At 41.6% G+C, this 18,978-nt stretch overlaps 2 protein-coding genes across 2 annotated transcripts in view; one reads left to right on the plus strand and one right to left on the minus strand.

Annotated features, from left to right (window-relative positions):
* SNRPF (small nuclear ribonucleoprotein polypeptide F) overlaps positions 1-12,584 on the plus strand; it is a 28,917-nt gene extending 16,333 nt beyond the window's left edge. The window contains exon 5 of the mRNA XM_055395882.2: positions 12,501-12,584. Coding sequence (XP_055251857.1) covers positions 12,501-12,569 — 69 coding nt within the window. The 3' untranslated portion in view covers positions 12,570-12,584. The remainder of the gene's footprint in view (positions 1-12,500) is intronic.
* CCDC38 (coiled-coil domain containing 38) overlaps positions 1-18,978 on the minus strand; it is a 38,205-nt gene that overhangs the window by 7,868 nt on the left and 11,359 nt on the right. Inside the window, exons 6-13 of the mRNA XM_088837122.1 lie at positions 16,934-17,097; positions 16,734-16,814; positions 13,362-13,519; positions 10,685-10,810; positions 6,118-6,134; positions 4,714-4,773; positions 2,858-3,009; positions 1,519-1,654 (exon numbers count right to left, since the gene is read on the minus strand). Coding sequence (XP_088693248.1) covers positions 1,519-1,654; positions 2,858-3,009; positions 4,714-4,773; positions 6,118-6,134; positions 10,685-10,810; positions 13,362-13,519; positions 16,734-16,814; positions 16,934-17,097 — 894 coding nt within the window. The remainder of the gene's footprint in view (positions 1-1,518; positions 1,655-2,857; positions 3,010-4,713; positions 4,774-6,117; positions 6,135-10,684; positions 10,811-13,361; positions 13,520-16,733; positions 16,815-16,933; positions 17,098-18,978) is intronic.

Genomic DNA, 18,978 nt, shown 5'->3' on the forward strand with positions numbered 1-18,978 from the left:
TGCTCTAACATGGATAAACCTTGAAAATATGCTAAGTGAAATAAGCCAGATACAAAAAGTCCAGAAACTGTATACTTCCATATATATGAGCTACTGAAAACAGGCAAGGGCTTCTCTGGTGGCTCAGTGGTAAAGAACCCACCTGCCAATACAGGAGACAGGGTTTCAATCCCTGGGTCAGGAAGATCCCCTGAAGAAGGAAATGGAAACCCACTCCAGTATTCTTACATGGGAAGGAAAGTATGGACAAAGAAAGGATCCTGGCAGGCTACAGTCCATGGGATCGCAAAAAGAGTTGAACACAACTTAGTGACTAAACAACAAGACAAACAAATTTATAGAGATAGAACAGAGGTTACCAGAAGCTGGAAGGTGGGAGAAGGGGGAATTATTGTTTAATGGGTGCAGAGTTTCTATTTGGGATGATGGAAAAGTCCTCTAAATAATGGTAATAATTATGCAGCATTGCAATTATAATTAATGCCACTGAATTGTACATTTGAAATGGTTAAATGGTCAATTTTATGATATGTATATTTTTTACCACAAATTTTTTAAAGGTTTAAAAAAGACAGCATTGAAGAGCTGAAAGGTGGCTATCATCACACTTTGTGCTCTAGCAGTGCACAACCCCATCCCTTCCTTCCTTGGTGTTACACCACATAAGAAATGTGGATTGTGACTGGAGCCATACACAGGTTTGTTTTAGTAACCCTGCCTGCTTCTGGGTAAGGGAGCACAGTCATCTTCTGATAGAGTCCCTTTAAATCTACCCCTGTTTGAAAATCAAGTTCATAACTATAATTGTGATATTAGTCTCACATACGAATTTTGAATTTTTATTTCATTCCAGATTTTACAAGGAAACCAATGCTAACTGGAGTTTATTATGGGTCTTAAAACTAGCCTGATCATTCATTCAACAAACATTTATAGAGCACCTGCTTTATGAGGTTGCTAAACTTAGCTGAATAGAAGGGTAAGACAAGCCTTGCCCTAGGGTTTGCATCCAGCTGGGAGAGACCTGCATGCAAACAGGTAAGCACACTAGTGTCTGTCACAGGTGCTCTGGTGATAGATCTCTGCAGACCCCAAAGGGGCCACAGCCTATTACAAGCTCAGTGTTGGGAAGATACTCCACTCAGTGCTGATTCAGTGCTTCCTATCTTCATTATTTGCCCTTGAAATTAATACCAAAGTGATCACAAGCAGTGAACTACTTCATATGTATAGTCATGTATTTACTAACTAAAATACATTTATAGGTGGGGAAATTTCAGCATCATACTTGGTAACCTTTTAAGAGAGTACCAATGATAATTGAATGTTTTCTAGCTACTGTGTAAGTTGGCTATTACATATTGACAAGGTAATTTCCAAGCAGGTTTTCAGCCTCTGTCATCAACCTGGGACTTGTGGTTTGCTTTAATCCTCCTATTCCAATGCTTAAGACACAGGGAATGCAGATTCTTATTATCATGAGCCAAAATAAAATTACTGCAGGCAAAGAATGATTACCTGAGCATCTGAGTTATATTCTCCAAAACTAAATAGCCTGGACCTTAACTCCAACTCTGCTGCTTTTTCTTCTTCTCTTACACAATTGGCCTTGAGCAATTCCTTGTGTTCCAAAAGAAACTCTATGTTGGTATTTCTATTGCAAAGAAGAAAGAGACCCTTATCTGTAATTTATGATTCAGTGAAATAAACCATCACTTCAACATTTCAACACTCTCTAGATCATGTGTCAACATCCTATGTCTAGTAAGCCAAATAGAAGTTTATATTTTAAGACATTGACAAAGTACCTGCAACTTTTCAGGTTAAAATAAGAAAAATAAATGCACAGATGCTTTTCAACATCCATCAGGAAGTATTTTCTCACTCCTCTACTTCTGTGGCTCCCCTGAGTCCCCCAAATAGAAAAAGCAGTAGAATTGAGGTATCGGAAACCCAAGCTGGGTGACCTAGGATGTCGCTGTTCTCAAACCTGACTGATAATCAGAATACCTGGGGAGCCACTGGGAAAAGTAGAGACTCCCAACTCCTTACTTAGAGCTTCTGATATAGTTACCCTTTTCCTGCCCAACCATACCAACCCCATCCCCTCATTTCACAGTGGCATGGTGGGGGCACCATGTACTGAGGACTGGGAGTGAGGAGACAAGGATTCAAAGGAGACAGTAGTTTACTGGGTGGCTAGAAGATTATGGTTTTAAGTTCTTCTAATAAGTCCCAAAGTTCAGTGCAGTTTGACTTAACTATTTTAAAAGATTGACATCTTCTGGTGCAAATGAGTCTTCCAAAAAACGTTCTGCACATTTTTACAATGAGTATTAGAGTAGGAAGGAATTTTTTGAGTCATCAAATCCAGCCCCCTTCCCAACAGAAATCCTTTTTATAATAGCCCTGATATTGATATGTACATTATAAAATGATACAATATTTAAGTCATGAAAAAACTTTTGCTGAGAGTCACAGCCAAGGAAATTGAGTTTATTAGCATTATCATCCAAAGCATGATTTGGTCAACCAGATGACAGCATAAAACTGCATTGAACAAAGAGTAAGGCAGTAGGTGACATTTTGATTCTTTATAACCTTCTATATTGTCTTTTATTCTTGCTAGTTAGGAAAATATTTTGACAAGTGAAAGGAATTAGGGACTAAAACTAAAACCAGTCTATTCTGTGTAAATATAATTCCTACTTTTTACATTCTGCAGTGTAAACTATTAATAAAAATTCTTCCCTAAATCCAGGGAGACCACAAGGAAGGGCCACACATAAATGAAGGTGGACTTCATCTCTGATTAGAAATTGGTTGATAGAATGTTTGCTTGTTTTTTATGACTTACATTTTATCCTGTATAACTTTTTCTCTTTTATTTACATCTTCAAGATTTTCATCTACATCTTGGGAATATTGTACCAAAGTAAGATTCTGCTCTTCCAGCTCTGTGAGGACTTGAAGTAACTCTTCAGGTTCTTTGAAATAAAGTTCTGGCTCCTAATCAATAATGAAGAATATAATTAATTCACTGAACGTGCTACCTGTGCACATGTGACTTATCTAGGAAAAAACTGGGGGAAAGGAATACTGTTCCGATTATAAGGGAGATATGGGCAAAGAGTGACAACAGCCCATTTCCATATGTGAGCTGGCCTCAGGGAAGGGAACACTTTGGGTGTTGGGGGGGAGGTGAAGTTTATTAGAGAAGGGGAAAAGGAAGAAGAGAGTGAGGAAAAGAGAAGAGGGATGGAGCAGAGGAGGAGGCAAAAGCAGGAAAAAAGGAAAGGCAAGTTTCTAGGGAAAGACAAGAGGGAAGAAGTAGAATGAAAAAAGAGGACTAAGTGAAGGTCATTTTCTCCCTACATTTTAATAATTTTCTATTTTCTAAAATTTTAAGTATAAGTTTATATCACTTTAATTTATAGCAAGATGTCTTGTATATTTGCACCCCCATGTTCATCAAATTTACTGTAGCCAAGAAGTGGAAGCAACCTAAATGTTCATCGATGGATTGATGGATGGATAAAGAAAATGTGGTCTATCCACCCTTAAAAAATAAGGAAACCCTGTCATTTGCTACAATATGGATGAACCCGAAGAACATAAGGACATGAGACTAAATGAAATAAGCCACTCATGAAAAGACAAATAAATACTGCTTCCACTTTTTACGAGGCATGTAAAGTAATCTAACTCTGAGAAATATAAAGTAGAATGTGGTTGTTAGGGGCTAGAGGGAGTAGGCATAGGGGAGTTGTTCAGTTGATGTATAGTTTCCATTGTGCAAGGTGAAAAAGCTCCAGAGGTCTGTTACACGTCTGTGTGTTAATAGTTAATGCTGCAGGATCATACACTTACTAGTTAAGATGGTAAGTTGTGCTTTTTCCACATACACACACAAGATGATTTGGATAAGCTATGTTATATAAAGTATACAGTTAATGCTTTTAAGTGTTTTTTGTTCCTTTTCTGTGAGTTTCTGTGGTTGTATTTAGGGTGAGGTTAGTTCACAATCAGACCTGTAGCCACAAAGAGCTGTTATGTTGAAGGTCAATTTATCTCACAGTCCAGCTACCCAATATATCTCAAGCCCCAGTAAAATGATAAATAATCAGAAGGTGGTTATTTTCACAGGAAGATTGTAGATAATATATATCTCCTAAATTGTTATCTTCTAAAGGACACTTATTTACTTAGTTATAATTTTTACAAAATCTTTTGGCTGTGCCTCACAGCATCCAGGATCTTAGTTCCTCCAACCAGGATTGAACCCATGCCCCCTGCAGTGGAAGTGTAGAGTCTTAACCACTAAACCACCAGGGAAGTCTTGACATTTATTTTTCATTAAATGTCTGATGACAAACATGAACTATATATACAGCTAGAGAACAGTAGCAAAAAAAAAAAAAAAATCATGTTTTCGGGGATTTCCCTGGTGGTCCAGTGGCTCAGGCTCCATGCTGCCAATGCAGAGGGCCCAGGTTCATTCCCTCATCAGGGAACTAGATCCCACATGCCACAACTAAAGATCCTGCATGCTGCAAATAAGACCTGGTGCAAACAAATAAATTTTTAAAAATCATATTTTCTTCTGAAAGGTTGTGGAATATTTAGAACAGGACATTTTAATTTCAAAAGACGAAATGAGCATCTATACTTTTCACCAAACAATATTTAAGTCAAGACAAATAGTCTGGTTACCAGATCGTAGTCCATATCATCATCTAAAAAGAACTCCAAACTGTCTTCTGAACTGACACTCTCAGTTTGGCTGTAAAAGGAAAAGAAAATGCCTGATTTCTGAGCCATTTTCTATCAACAGTTTTGCTTTCATTATTTTTGGAACCTAAATGTAACCTAATTCTTTTCAATAGCCTATCTAGCCTTTTAGGGAATTGCAGGAATCCATGGATTCCACAAGTATGCAAAAGAAAATCAGATTCATTCCCAGAAAAGGGTGACATATGCAAACAAAGAGACCACAAGGAAGAGTTGTACCACGTGGTACCAATTATTTGAGGTGCATCTGTAAAATATCTTCTGATCAGGCTGAGGAAATGTTGGTTGGGGAGTGGGATGGGCGATGAGATACTTACTTAAAGAATAGTTGTGTGGCTTGCAAGTTGGTTCTGAAAGAATCCTTTAAGAACGATAAATTGAAAATGACTAGAATGTTAAAAGCACAGGGGCTAAGGAAGGAGTAAAGCAGCTGTTGGTGTGACCTAGGTAAGTAATGCTTGTAGTGATGGTGGAAAACAAGTCAGTGGTTGGGGGTTGGGAAGAGAATCTAGAGACAGGAAAGAAAGAATTCATGGAAACCAAGAATAGAAAGAGCTGCTGGGGCAAAGAGAAGAGACAAGATGACTTCAGCGTTTGTAGTCAGTGAGCCTGGAGTAATGGAGGTCACACTAACAGGAAGGAAAACCGCTTTAAGGATAGGATAAGGACAAGATTGGGCTTCCCTGGTAGCTCAGCTAGTAAAGAATCCCCCCACAATGCAGGTGACCCAGGTTTGATTCCTGAGTCAGAAAGTTCCCCTGGAGAAGGGCATGGCAACCCACTCCAGTATTCTTGCCTGGAGAATCCCCATGGACAGAGGAACCTGGTGGGCTACAGTCTTTGGGGTCACAAAGAGTCGGACACGACTGAGTGACTAAGCATAGCACAAGGACAAGATTAACGTTTGCTTTGTTCATGCTGAGTTTGAAGGGACAAAATAACCTACTTGGAGCTGCCCTTTAGCGATGGGAAATATGTTGTAGGAAAATTGAGAGGGCCATAGAAGTCAAGGGATACTTGGGAAACATCCACCGTTCAGTCCACTCTTAGTGGATTCAGTAATATCATTTTCAAATCAATCTTCTCCCACCTTTCTGATACTATGTTACCTTTTTGGTTCCTTTTCTTTGAGTCTGTGTTTCCTCAGCTTTCTTCCATCTCTTTCTACCCATCTTCTGGGACTGATCCTCTCTTATGGATTCAACCACTACTAACATACCAACTCCCACATCTCTGTCTCTCTTGAGCTCTGGACTTTAGTGTCCAGCTTCCAGCTGAACATCGGTATCCACGGGGTGTCCCATAGAGCTGCTACTGCTAAGTCACTTCAGTCGTGTCCGACTCTGTGTGACCCCATAGATGGAAGCCCACCAGGCTCCCCCGTCCCTGGGATTCTCCAGGCAAGAACACTGGAGTGGGTTGCCATTTCCTTCTCCAATGTGTGAAAGTGAAAAGTGAAAGTGAAGTCGCTCAGTCGTGTCCGACCCTTAGCGACCCCACGGACTGCAGCCTACCAGGCTCCTCCATCCATGGGATTTTCTAGGCAATAGTACTGGAGTGGCTTGCCATTGCCTTCTCCAACAGCTTAAGGGTAAGAGAACTAAATTTAGCCCAATTCATAAACTGAACAGATTCCCTGTGTTGGATCCTTTTCAGTTAAAACTATGGGTCCAGTACAAATCAAACTGGACGTCAAGGCTTTTTCCTTGGGAATCTTAACTTGCTTTACTACTGTGACTGAGACAGATATGGCTACTTCACTCAGACTAAAGGCCAGCCAAATGGGAAAGGGGATGGAATGAATCAAATTCCCCTTCTGATCACTCAACAGGAGGTCCACCGGCACCAGGCCTCATTCTATTAACTATCTCTGCTTCTCCAACTGCAGTGATACACAGGGCCTGCTTGACGCTTGCAGAGGCCCCTCCCCAAACACAGGCATTTTAATGGCTGACTTCCTTAGATGTCCCTGGGCTGGGTAAAGACACTCTGAGACGGTGTTCCTTCTGCCTTCTGCCTAGAGAGCTCGGATGAATGCATCCAAAAATCACACTCCTTATTTTCCTCTCAGGCCTGCTCCCCTTACTGTGTTCCTAATACCTTTGAAGGACAACACCACACATCCAGGTGCCACATGAGAAATTTGGGAGTTATCTGTGGCCACTGTTTTTATTGGGGGAAGCCCATAGATAGCACTTCCCTGATGTGTCCCACAGCCTCTCCTTTGTTCCGGCTACCACTGTCTGGCTGGGGCAGTTCATTCTCTCTCATCTGATGAATTGTGACCACAGGTTCCTAACTGGCTCCTCTACCTCTAGTTTTTTCGCTGTCCATTCTGTTCTCTAAAATACTACCATATCCAGTTTTCTAAAATGTAAATCTGATTTGAGCCTCTGTCACGTTCTTGCTAAAACCTTCAGTGACTCTCAGGGCACTTGGAACAAAACACAGACACCTTTGGAATGACCCCACTGCTTCCTTGCTCATGAGACAATACCTAGTTACCCCTCCAGTCTTGTCCACTTATACCCTGCAGCCCAGCCATTCTGAACAGGCCCAAACACTGCCACCCTTGCTCCAGCAGGCCCCTCCCCCTTCACTGACCCCTCATCCTCTCACCAGATACAGCTTAGATGCCATCTGATCTGGAGGATGTCCACTGATCCTGCCCTTGCTTCTCCAGTCTCTCACCTTTCCTCTGGGCTGAGAGTCCTTCCGTTGCATGCCTGAGGCACCCTGATTGCCCTTCCAGTGGCCTTATCATAGTATAATGTAACTGATGAACTCCTTGTCTGTCTTCCTCACTAGACAGTAGGCTTGTTGAGAGCACAGACTGTCTTTTTTTTTTTATTCTGGCCCTATAGGGCACTCAGTAAATACGTGCTGAGTAAATGAAAGAAACTAAGAAGCAGTGAACTTTCTGAGAAAGTGAATACGAGCTTTGCGTGTTACTTTGTGCTTCAACATGGAAAATCCTTATAATGATGTTCTGTATTTGATTGTATCTTGACTGTACTGATGTCATATCCTGTTCGTGCTATTATACTACAATTTTGCAATAGATGTTACTATTGGGGGAAACTGGGTAAAGTATAGTGAGATCTCTCTGTATTTTTTCTTGTAACTACATGTGAATCTATAATTCTCTCAAAGTGAAAATGTAATTAAAACACAACAAAACAGTGACTCTAAAATGCCACAGAAGTAGAGTGACCCCGAGGCCCCTGAAATTCAGAGCACAGTGTCTGTGTCGACTTTTGCCATGGATAATACAATCCTGGCCCAGATACTTCCTTTGGGGTCAGAGTATCCATCCTGGACATCAATATATTTTCTTACAGCTTCCCTAGAGTAGCTGGGGGCTTCCCTGACAGCTCAGTTGGTAAAGAATCCGCCTGCAATGCAGGAGACCCCGGTTCAATTCCTGGGTCAGGAAGATCCACTGGAAAAGGGATAGGCTACCCACTCCAGTATTCTTGGGCTTCCCTTGTGGCTCAGCTGGTAAAGAATCTGCCTGCAATGCGGGAGACCTGGGTTCAATCCCTGGGTTGGAAAGATCCCCTGGGGAAGGGAAAGGTTACCCACTCCATTATTCTGGCCTGGAGAATTCCATGGACTGTAAGTCGGACACAACTAAGCAACTTTCACTTTGCTTCACTTCAGGGTAGCTAGGGTGGAGAACTACCACTTTCTGAAATAATGAATATAAATGAGTCAATAATCAAGTAAGGGAAGAAACAAACAAAACGTGCTTTCTAGTCCTATAGTAACAATTTTGAATGCCATGGTAAATTTGCAAACACATGAGTCAGCAGAGTAGATCAAAAACAACTGGGCAGTGGAGTCTGAGAGGCAAAGACCCAAGAAGCAGGATGAGGGTGATTTCTGCAAACAGCAGATGTAGGCCCTCATCAAAGGATGCAGGAAGACCTGTGAGAACTTGGTCACCTGCCAAGCACATAGAAATGGCAACCACTATCTCCAGCATCTCTTATGGTGGGTATGGATACGTGGCACATATGTTGAAGAAAGGCTAAAATAGATATTTGCTTAAAAAAAAAATACACCATTTCCAAGAGGTAATCAATATGCACTGTACTTTGATAAGGATGATTTCTCTTCCTCTGGCTTGGGAGTGGTCCTCCTGCGTGATCTTGCTATTCAGAATGTCCAGGTGAAGTCCACATCATTGGTGATGGTGGCGGTAAAAAGAACATGTAATTAGGAATGAGTGCTTGCTATTTGGTGAGAGGGATTCATTTTTCTGTACTGATATGCCCATTACTTAAAAAAAAAAAATTGGAAACAATCATATAGAAAATGGTGCTGTTTTATTCTACTGACTTTTGGTTCCAAGCATAAAATCAGAAATCACTGTTTGGGGTGGGGATGGGTACATATTGTCTAAAACATGGCACAAATCAGGGACATAAATGGTGAATATAAATCATAGTTCTCTTGTTACATAATCATACACATTTTTAATCACAGATTTTAAAAGATCAAGATATAAAATAAAAATGGTGGACTTTAGTTATTACCAAAGTCTGGGTCTGACCATGGTCTGAAACTGAGAAGTGGGCAACTGGTCTTGGATCTCTGCATCCACTGGCCCCCAGGTCATGTTTCCTCATGCCCAAGCTTTTGTGGCTTCCAGCCACCCTTCCTGCTATCTGTCTTGAAACTACAGCAGGCCTCACTCCCCAATCCCTCTACCTGGAAAGTCCCACTTATTCTTCAAAATCCAGCTCAGATGTCACCTCCTCTTAAAGACTTTTCTGAATGCCTTAGGGAGAGATCATAATTTTGGTTTTTGCCCCCAGACCCCTCACCATCACTGCTGAATCATTTGTCCCATTATATTGTGTTTGTATAGTTCCAGCATGCAGAACTATATCCTATTCATCTTTGTGTACTTGGAGTCTTGAAAAGTTGCTGACACATAGTATGCCTCCAGTACATCCAAGTGAGTGGGGGAAGGAAAGAAAATGGACAAAGAACCAGTGGATTCTAGCACCACTGTAAATGAGCATCTTAAATTTTTAAGCTGATACTGGAACACATATTACTAAAAACGTCTTGGGAAGGGATGCTATTCAAACTGAGTGACTCCTATATTCAAGATTTTAAAGAGAAGAAAATATGGACCCCACCACCTACTTCCTCTATACTCCCCTCCCCTGCACCCTACTCCAGGTCCTCTAACAGACAAAGTAGTATGTCTTAAATAATTTGGGTCCAAATTGGCCTCACACTCTGAAAGAATCCACCTTTTCAATCAGCTGGCCAAGTGCACTTATGCCGGGGTTGTTTCTGGGCAGGCAAATTGTATGGCTGAGCTTTACCCCTCCCACTAAATATCTCTGATGGTTGGCAGCAGGATGAAGGAGAAATAGAGTCACTGGAAGTCAGCTTGCCTGTGGGCGTCGAATGACTACAGGGCAGGGGTTGAGACTGAAAGTATCCTTAGAGTTGATTATGAGCGTGGTAGAGCTTCCTCAGACTTCCCAGTTACTTCCCTGAGTCACAGGCCAATGACAGTCATCTGGTTGCCATTGGCCTGAATTGTTGGGCCCTGGGAATTGGTCCACCAACACCAGAGGGCAGGCTTGAACCAGAGGACTAAGGAGGCCCAGCTAAGAAGGACCTCAGAGGATGTGCTGGGACACCCATTAAGTGGGACAGGGACAACTTGTAAAAGATCCTCTGCCCCTGACTTCTCTGCTGGTTCTATTCATTCACCCACCTCTCTGAGTTTTGTAATAATGTCTGGAGAGAGAGAAACAGAACACCAGGCTCCCCAGGATTAAGGGTGATGTGGACATTAGGCTCTGTTTTTCAGCTTAGTTTATAGGTCCTGCATCTCCACTTTGAGATGTGCACTTTCTCTGACTTTTCTTTTGTGGGTGAAGTGGCAAAGATCCAGTGTTACCTTGGCTACCTCTTCCCAGAGAAGAATCTTCTGAAAATGATGTCCTCCTGGACTCGTCAATGGTCTCTCTTCTCCTTGCACTTAATTCTAGAATGGAAAATAAACAAGTTGGGGTGGGAGAACACTTCTCATTCTGAGAATGAGAGCTTTGTATCAGGGTGAAGGCCAAGTTATTGTGAAAATTTCCAGGGACAGAAATGTAAGATGGGGACATGGTAACCAGCATATGTATTATGCAGATGGCCAGGGCTGGTCTCTGGAGAAGGCAGGATGGATGAGAACTAACCTAGAGGACCTGAAGAAGTCTCTTTCCCATGTCAGTCTATCAGAACTTCTAAAATCCCGGTATTAACCATTCAACCCTCCGGACTGAGACTCAGTGCTTTCTGAGCATTCTCGAGTTAGAGGACAAGCAGAGATATTACTTTGCCAACAAAGGTCCGTCTAGTCAAGGCTATGGTTTTGCTAGTGGTCATGTGTAGATGTGAGAGTTGGACTGTGAAGAAAGCTGATCGCCAAAGAATTGATGCTTTTGAACTGTGGTGTTGGAGAAGACTCTTGAGAGTCCCTTGGACTGCAAGGAGATCCAGCCAGTCCATTCTAAAGGAGATCAATCCTGGGTGTTCATTGGAAGGACTGATTCTAAAGCTGAAACTCCAATACTTTGGCCACCTCATGCAAAGAGCTGACTCACTGAAAAAGCCTCTGATGCTGGGAGGGATTGGGGGCAGGAGGAGAAGGGAATGACAGAGAATGAGATGGCTGGATGGCATCACCGACTCAATGGACATGGGTTTGGGTGGACTCTGGGAGTTGGTGATGGACAGGGAGGCCTGGCGTGCTGTGGTTCATGGGGTCACAGAGTTGGACACAACTGAGCGATTGAACTGAACTGAACTAGGAGTACTGAATCCTAAGCTGTTAAATGCAAATACTTCTCAGTTTTTCTTCCCATGTGTTTTCTCTCTTGTCAAACATCACATATTGAGTTTAACTCAATGTCATTACTGTGCTTGACACTTTATACACACGATCTCATCTAAGCACATGCAGTATAGTGAGAGACACAAGGGAGCTAAGCAGGGCAGCCACCCCTGGTGTGCTGCTGCTGCTGCTGCTGCTAAGTCACTTCAGTCATGTCCAGCTCTGTGTGACCCCATAGATGGAAGCCCACCAGGCTCCCCCGTCCCTGGGATTCTCCAGGCAAGAACACTGGAGTGGGTTGCCATTTCCTTCTCCAATGTGTGAAAGTGAAAAGTGAAAGTGAAGTCGCTCAGTCGTGTCCGACCCTTAGCGACCCCACGGACTGCAGCCTACCAGGCTCCTCCATCCATGGGATTTTCTAGGCAAGAGTACTGGAGTGGCTTGCCATTGCCTTCTCTGCCTGGTGTGCTAATAAAGGCTTAATAACTGGCTCTCAGGGGAAAGATTCTCCCTGATTTGTAATTTGCCGATTTCAGTGGTATAAGTGCTCTCACCCCTAAGGCTCAGCTGACGAGTCTGCAGATCAAGAGAACCTTCTGTGTGGCTTTCTCCCCTCCAGTACTCTGCTCGGGGAACTCCAGCCACCATGGCCTCCCTACCCCCAGCTGTCTTCTCCATCCACAGAGACTCATGAGGCCCCCCCTCTGCCTCACTGAGTCCTGGACGTGTTCTCTAGGCAGTGCCGTGAGGCCAGCACAGGGCTCAACTCACGTGTTTCCCTTCTCTCGGGGATTAATTTGTTTTGCTCCTTGATGTCTGCTGTTGTAAAATTGTTGTTTCCTATGTTTTTCAGGCAAGACGGTGTGTCTGGTCCTTGTTACCCCAATGTTGCTGGAAGTCTGTCTTCATCTTTGATTTGTGACCCTACATTCATCACTTACGTATGAAATTCTTACATAAAATAGGATCTATTCCTGTTCCACTGAGCTTCTTAATGCCAGTATCATACAGTTTTCATTTTTGAGACTGGGATAATATGTTATATAACATCTTAAAGGATAAGTAACACACCCACTCTCACCTTCTTAGTTCAAAAGTATTTGTGTATCTTTCTAGATGAACCTCAGAATCATTATGCAAAGATCTACCTAACCCAACCCTCTGATGTATTTTTGGTAACATTTTTATTATACTTCCATAAAGCTTATACATGAATTTCAGAAAAATTGGCAGCTTAACAAAATCAGTCTTCCTATCTGATAACATATTTCTCATTTGTCAAATCTCCTGGTCACACATTGAAGGTTATTATTGCTTTCTTGAATTTAACTTCCTTGTATATTTTCTAATTAATAAAGTTAACCTATTTAGCTTAATATAGTAGGTTAATAAAGTATAATTGACTTTGTGTCCAATTACTGTACAGAATGTTTTAACAAGTCAAATTGTATATCAGGTTTTTTATTGGGGAGAGGCTTGTAGGTATGCTAGTCTTACTATCTACAAATAAAATATTTTCTATTTTTCCATGTATATATTTTTATTCCTTCATATTTGAAATTAACCTGAGTTTCCAAATTAATAATTTACAATATCAGAGTTAGTGGGATTGTTCAGGGTCTGCCTAAAATAAAAATTCTAACTATTTAATAACAAATACTGAAGCAGAATATTTTAGAATTAGGATATGTACTTAACTGAATATGGGACTTACTTGTTATTATACTTGGAAGCACAACATTCACATTTTCTTTACTCCTTGACACCCTTTTTATTGCTTGCTGGATTTGCCATTGTTTTGGAGACAGTTTCAGCAGAAAAAACCCATATTTCATGTACTCTCTGAGTAGGAATTCTGTTTTTGCTATTTCACTACTCAAAAGAAAAATAGATACAGTTAGATATCTATGAGATACCCATGTGAAAGCATATTCATTTTTTTAAACAGGTTTTTAAAAAGTCATTCTCTTGATCATGTATTTGAATAATAATTTGCTTAACAAATATTGTAAATATGGCCATAAAAATAGGGACTTCAATAAGATATGAGAGGCAAGAAACCTGTAGGAATGTTATTTGAACAAAAATGCCCAAGGCTAGGCAGCTGACCCTCAGAAGCAGCACTGAGGCAGAAAGTCCATTGAAGGGGCCAGGATCGAGTGTACCCAGGCGCTCCCTATAAAGGAGCAGCATGTGCTCTGGGCCCCAGACTGGCAAACCCTGGTGTTTTCCCTCATCTTCCATGAACACAAGGGTTTTCCAGGTGCAGCCAGCATTGCAGCAACCCATGGACCCCGAGCCTCTTATAAGACTGATGTCCAGGCCAATCTATGGAGACCAGGGAAAGGCAGCAGACATTTTCTCACGGCAGTTGTTCCAGGCTCTTCCATGTTTTTTCTGGCCAAGAAGCAAAAGTGCTTTGAGCACAACGATGGGAGACAACACAGTCAGCCAGCGGCAGAGCTCCAACTTCACTGGGGGCTTGTTTTCCCCCAGAGGACAGGCTCCCACATGGAGTAGTCCTGGCTGTCTCACCATCAGCTCTGCCTCGCACTCAACTTTCCTTAGATCAACAGAAAGCAGGTAGAAGACATTTGACTGGCTTTTCTAACTTACTTTGCATTTTTTTCAGCAGCAAAACCATATTGGGTCTTTATGTCAGAATAAGAATTTTTAGAACAGATGTAAAATTATGGTTCAAGGTAAGATTCAGAAAAAGCCTGTCTTTCGTGAAGTCAGAGCCTAATGATGATCTTGACTTACTACATTTGGCTCCTCCTTGGGCGCCCAGTGTTTTCCTCTTTTTTAAAAAAATTTATTGAAGTATAATTGATTTACATGTTGTTAATTTCTACTGTACAGCAAAGTGATTCAGTTATATATACATTCTTTTTCATATTCATTTTCATTATCATAGGACATTGAATATAGTTCCCTGAGCTGTATGCTAAGTCACTTCAGTCGTGTCCAACTCTGTGCGACCCATAGACGGCAGCCCACCAGGCTCCCCTGTCCCTGGGATTCTCCAGGCAAGAACACTGGAGTGGGTTGCCATTTCCTTCTCCAATGCATGAAAGTGAAAAGTGAAAGTGAAGTCACTCAGTCGTGTCCGACTCTTCACAACCCCATGGACTGCAGCCTACCAGGCTCCTCCATCCATGGGATTTTCCAGCCAAGAGTACTGTAGTGGGGTGCCATTGCCTTCTCCCCTGTGCTGTATAGTAGGAACTTATTATTCATTCTGTATATGAATTTGTATCTGCTAATTCCAAACTCCAATCCTTCTCCCACACCCTGCCCCTTGGCAACCACAACTTTGTTCTCTCTGTGAGTCTATTTCTATTTCAGAGATAAGGTCATTTGTGTCATATTTTAGATTCCATATATAGGTGATATATGATATTTGTCTTTTTCTGACTGACTTAGTATGTAATCTCTAGGTCCATCCATGTTGCTGTAAATGGCATTATTTCATGCATTTTTATGGCTGAATAGTATTCCATTCTGTACATGTACCACATCTTCTTTATCCATTCATCTGTCGATGGACATTGAGGTTGTTCCCATGTCTTGGCTACTGTAAATAGTGCTGCAGTGAACACTGGGGTGCATTTGTCTTTTCAAGTTGCAGTTTTCTCTAGATTTATGCCCAGGAGTAGGATTCCAGGATCACTGGGCAGCTCTGTTTTAGTTTTTTGAGGAAACTCCATATTGTTTCCTACAGTGGCTGCACCAATTTACATTCCCACTAACTGTGCAGAAGGGTTCCATTTTCTCCACACCCTTTCCAGCATATGTTATTTGTAGACTCTTTAATGATGGCCATTCTGACCAGTGTGAGGTAATACTTCATACTTTTGATTTGCATTCTCTAATAATTAATGATGTTGGGCATCTTTTCATGTGCTTGTTGGCCATCTGCATGTCTTTTTCTAAATGTCTATTTAGGTCTTCTGCTCATGTTTGACTGGATTGTTTTTTGTTATTGAGTTGCATGAGCTATTTGTATATTTTAGAAATTAAGCCCTTGTTGGTTGCCTCATTTGGTCCCATTTGTTTATTTTTGCTTTTAGTTCTATTGCCTTGGGAAACTGACCTAAGAAAATATTGGTACATAAAATCCTCATTTTAATATTAATGTTAATTTCAACCAAGTGTAAGTACAAATATAAAAAATACTACCAATTATAATTGTAAGATAATTATAAAAATATTAAAAGCATCCTAAATTCAGAGATGTTAAAATGGGGGAGGGGGAAAAGTGCCTTAGAATGAAGAAAAAAGAACATTTAGGAAATAATTTGCTTACCGCTAACACTGGTTTCCTTCTATTCAGCTAATATCTTGTAATGACAAGTTAGAGAAACTTTTCAGCCAGAGGTCACTGTGTCCTGGTCCCCAGGTAGAGACAATCCTTGATCAACAAATTACTTATTTTTAAAATGTGTTCATCAAATCACCAACTGATCAGGATTAGTCCCCCTGAGGTCTTGCCAGGAACCAGTAGGTTTCTGTGGGGGCAGGGACAAATGATGGGTAGAAGACAGGCCCAGCCTCAGCCTCACCTTTATTTTTTTTTTTCCTAGTAAGAGGCTTAACTTTATTTTCTCATTTAATCTTCACAGCCACCTATGAGGTAGATATTACTGTATTTAACATATTATTCCCTGTATTTCACATGAGGAAACTGAGACTCAAAGTGTTACAGACAGGACTTTAAACCCCAAGTTTTTAATCAATATGTTACATGTGCATGGCTTTCTAGAAATATCAACAAACTCTGAAATGCGTAACTCTTTTATAAAATGCTTTGAGCCTCTTGCTGCTGCTGCTAAGTCGCTTCAGTCGTGTCCGATTCTTTGCGACCCCATAGACGGCAGCCCACCAGGCTCCCCCGTCCCTGGGATTCTCCAGGCAAGAACACTGGAGTGGGTTACCATTTCCTTCTCCCATGCATGAAAGTGAAAAGTGAAAGTGAAGTCGCTCAGTCATGTCCGACTCTTCGGGACCCCATGGACAGCTGTCCATGGGATTTTCCAGGCAAGAGCACTGGAGTGGGTGCCATTGCCTTCTCCACCAGCCTCACCTTTTCACTGACTGTATTTCCAAACTCGCCTTCTTAAGTTCCGCCGTCATTTGCAGTTTGTTTATAGTTTCCTGCGCTGCACTGAAAAGGAACAGATTTGTTAGCCTGTTTTGTGTTGGGCTGTGTTCTGAGAAACTAAAAAGAAGAAAGAAGGGGGTAAAAAGTGATTTGGCCAAAGTTGGGGGGGTGGGGAAACGAACATTTTGAGAGCATCTACAGATCTCTGGTCGTTTTCTCGGAGGAACTCTTCAAAGGCTATCGCGTCTTCTTCGAGCTTTCTTTCTGCTTTCATGAGTTGTCTTTCCTTCATTGCTGTGTGTTTTTCGAATCTTTGAATGGTGTTTCTTTTGGTTGACAGAGTAAACTGGGATTATTGAAAACACAAGTGCATCAAGACCATGATTCCACATTTCTAGCACATTTCAAAGGTCTCATAACAAAGGGGAAAAATAACCTGCCTGGTCTGTGATGATCTGTATTAGAAATAATAGCGTGTGAACCTTGGGGCTGTGGCCTTCATTTCATGAAGGAATTCTATTTTCAGGATAGTTAGAAGGGAGACTAATACCTCTCTTTCACTTTTATGAAGAGGCTTGATATTGTTCCGAAATAGCCCCACAAATAAAAATAGCTATGTGTCTCCTCAGGCTCTATCCTAAAAGGGGGGGAGGGGCTTGTTCCATATTTCTTCAAAAAGCAGGTCCACTTAGTGTTACCCACAGTGTCCTCTGGTACTTCCTGGGCCTTGGGAAATTGGATTGTGTGCAATCACAAAGGCTTTCCTATAGGAAGTACCATGGGAGAGTCAGGGTCCAACAATTCCTCCCAGCCAGCCCCAGAGTCAGGGGGAGCACGGGGCTGGGGGAGTGTTTAACCAGCCTCAAAGCACCCAGTTTAGATCCTCCAATGCAACTTTGATAGCTAGATTCTGTCTTGGTTTTTTTTTTTAACTACATAATGTAAGAATCTATTTGTATTTTTAATGCTGTGCATGAACAATAAAGTATAAACAAAGACACAAACATTATAATATGAATGGATTAGAATGTGGAAATGAGATAATTTTAAATAAACAACAACTAGGACTTCACTGGTGGTGCAGTGGATAAGAATCCACCTGCCAGTGCAGGGGACATGGGTTAGATCCTGGGTCCAGGAAGATCCCACATGCCTCAGACAACAAACCCTGTGCTCCACAACAAGATAAGCCACCATGGTGAGAAGCCCGCGCACTACCACAAAGACCAAGGGCAGCCAAAAATAAATAATCAATAAATTACTTTTTTAAAAAAACACACAGTATTTCTAAATATGAATGGATGTAAAAGAAAAATAAAAACAACCAAAAGTTAGATACTCCACGTGTATAACCCCCAAATATTTATTACTTCATTTGCCAAGCAGTTACTGTGTGCTTACTGTGTGCCAGTTCTGTTTCAATGATTTTTTTGGAGCAATGAACAGAATAAAATGGATTGCCTTTGTGAGGTATTCATTCTAGCAGAGGGAGATGTCGATTAAAGGGGAATAAGTGGTCCAGTGGGCAAGGGCAGGAGATTAACACCATGCATAGCCCAGAAAAGACTCCCTGATACAGTGAAAACTTAACAGAGACTGGAAGGAAGTAGGGCGCAAATCATGTAGATATCTGAAAAAGGAATCTTCTTCCCAGAAGGAAAAGCCTCCTGTGCAAAGGTCCTGAGGGAGAGCATGACTGGTGTGTCCCAGGAACAGCAAGGAGGCCAGCATGGCTAAAGCAGAGTGAGCAACGCACAGGTGGTAGGAAGGAGGTCAGAGAGTGAGCAGAGATGGGGACCAGAAAAGTCACCTCTTCAGCAGAGGAGGGGCAGGGGACAGACTGACTACAGGGAGCAAAAGTGGAAGCAGGAGACTAGTGCTCAGAAGTTATAATAATAATCATGCAAGACCTACTGGTGACATGAACTACAGTGGCAGCAGAGGAGGTCATGAAAAGTAGTGTGATTATAGATATATTTGGAAAAAAATATATCCCAAAGGGTATTTGGATGTGGGTTGTAAGAAGGAGAAGTTGAGGATAACCCCAATATTTTGGGTCAAACTAACTGGGAAAATGGAATTGCTATTGACAGAGATAGGAAACACTGCCTGAGATTCAGATTTGCAGACGCAAGGGAAAGGATAACAAGGGAAGTTTTGGAAATGTGAAGTCTGACATCCCTATGGAGCATCTTAAGTAGAGATGTTAAGAACTACGGTTATAGTT

This window comes from Moschus berezovskii, chromosome 6 (assembly GCF_049115385.1).
Source record: "Moschus berezovskii isolate FMDL1 chromosome 6, NW_MosBer_1.0, whole genome shotgun sequence".
In the NCBI taxonomy this organism is placed as follows: Eukaryota; Metazoa; Chordata; class Mammalia; order Artiodactyla; family Moschidae; genus Moschus; species Moschus berezovskii.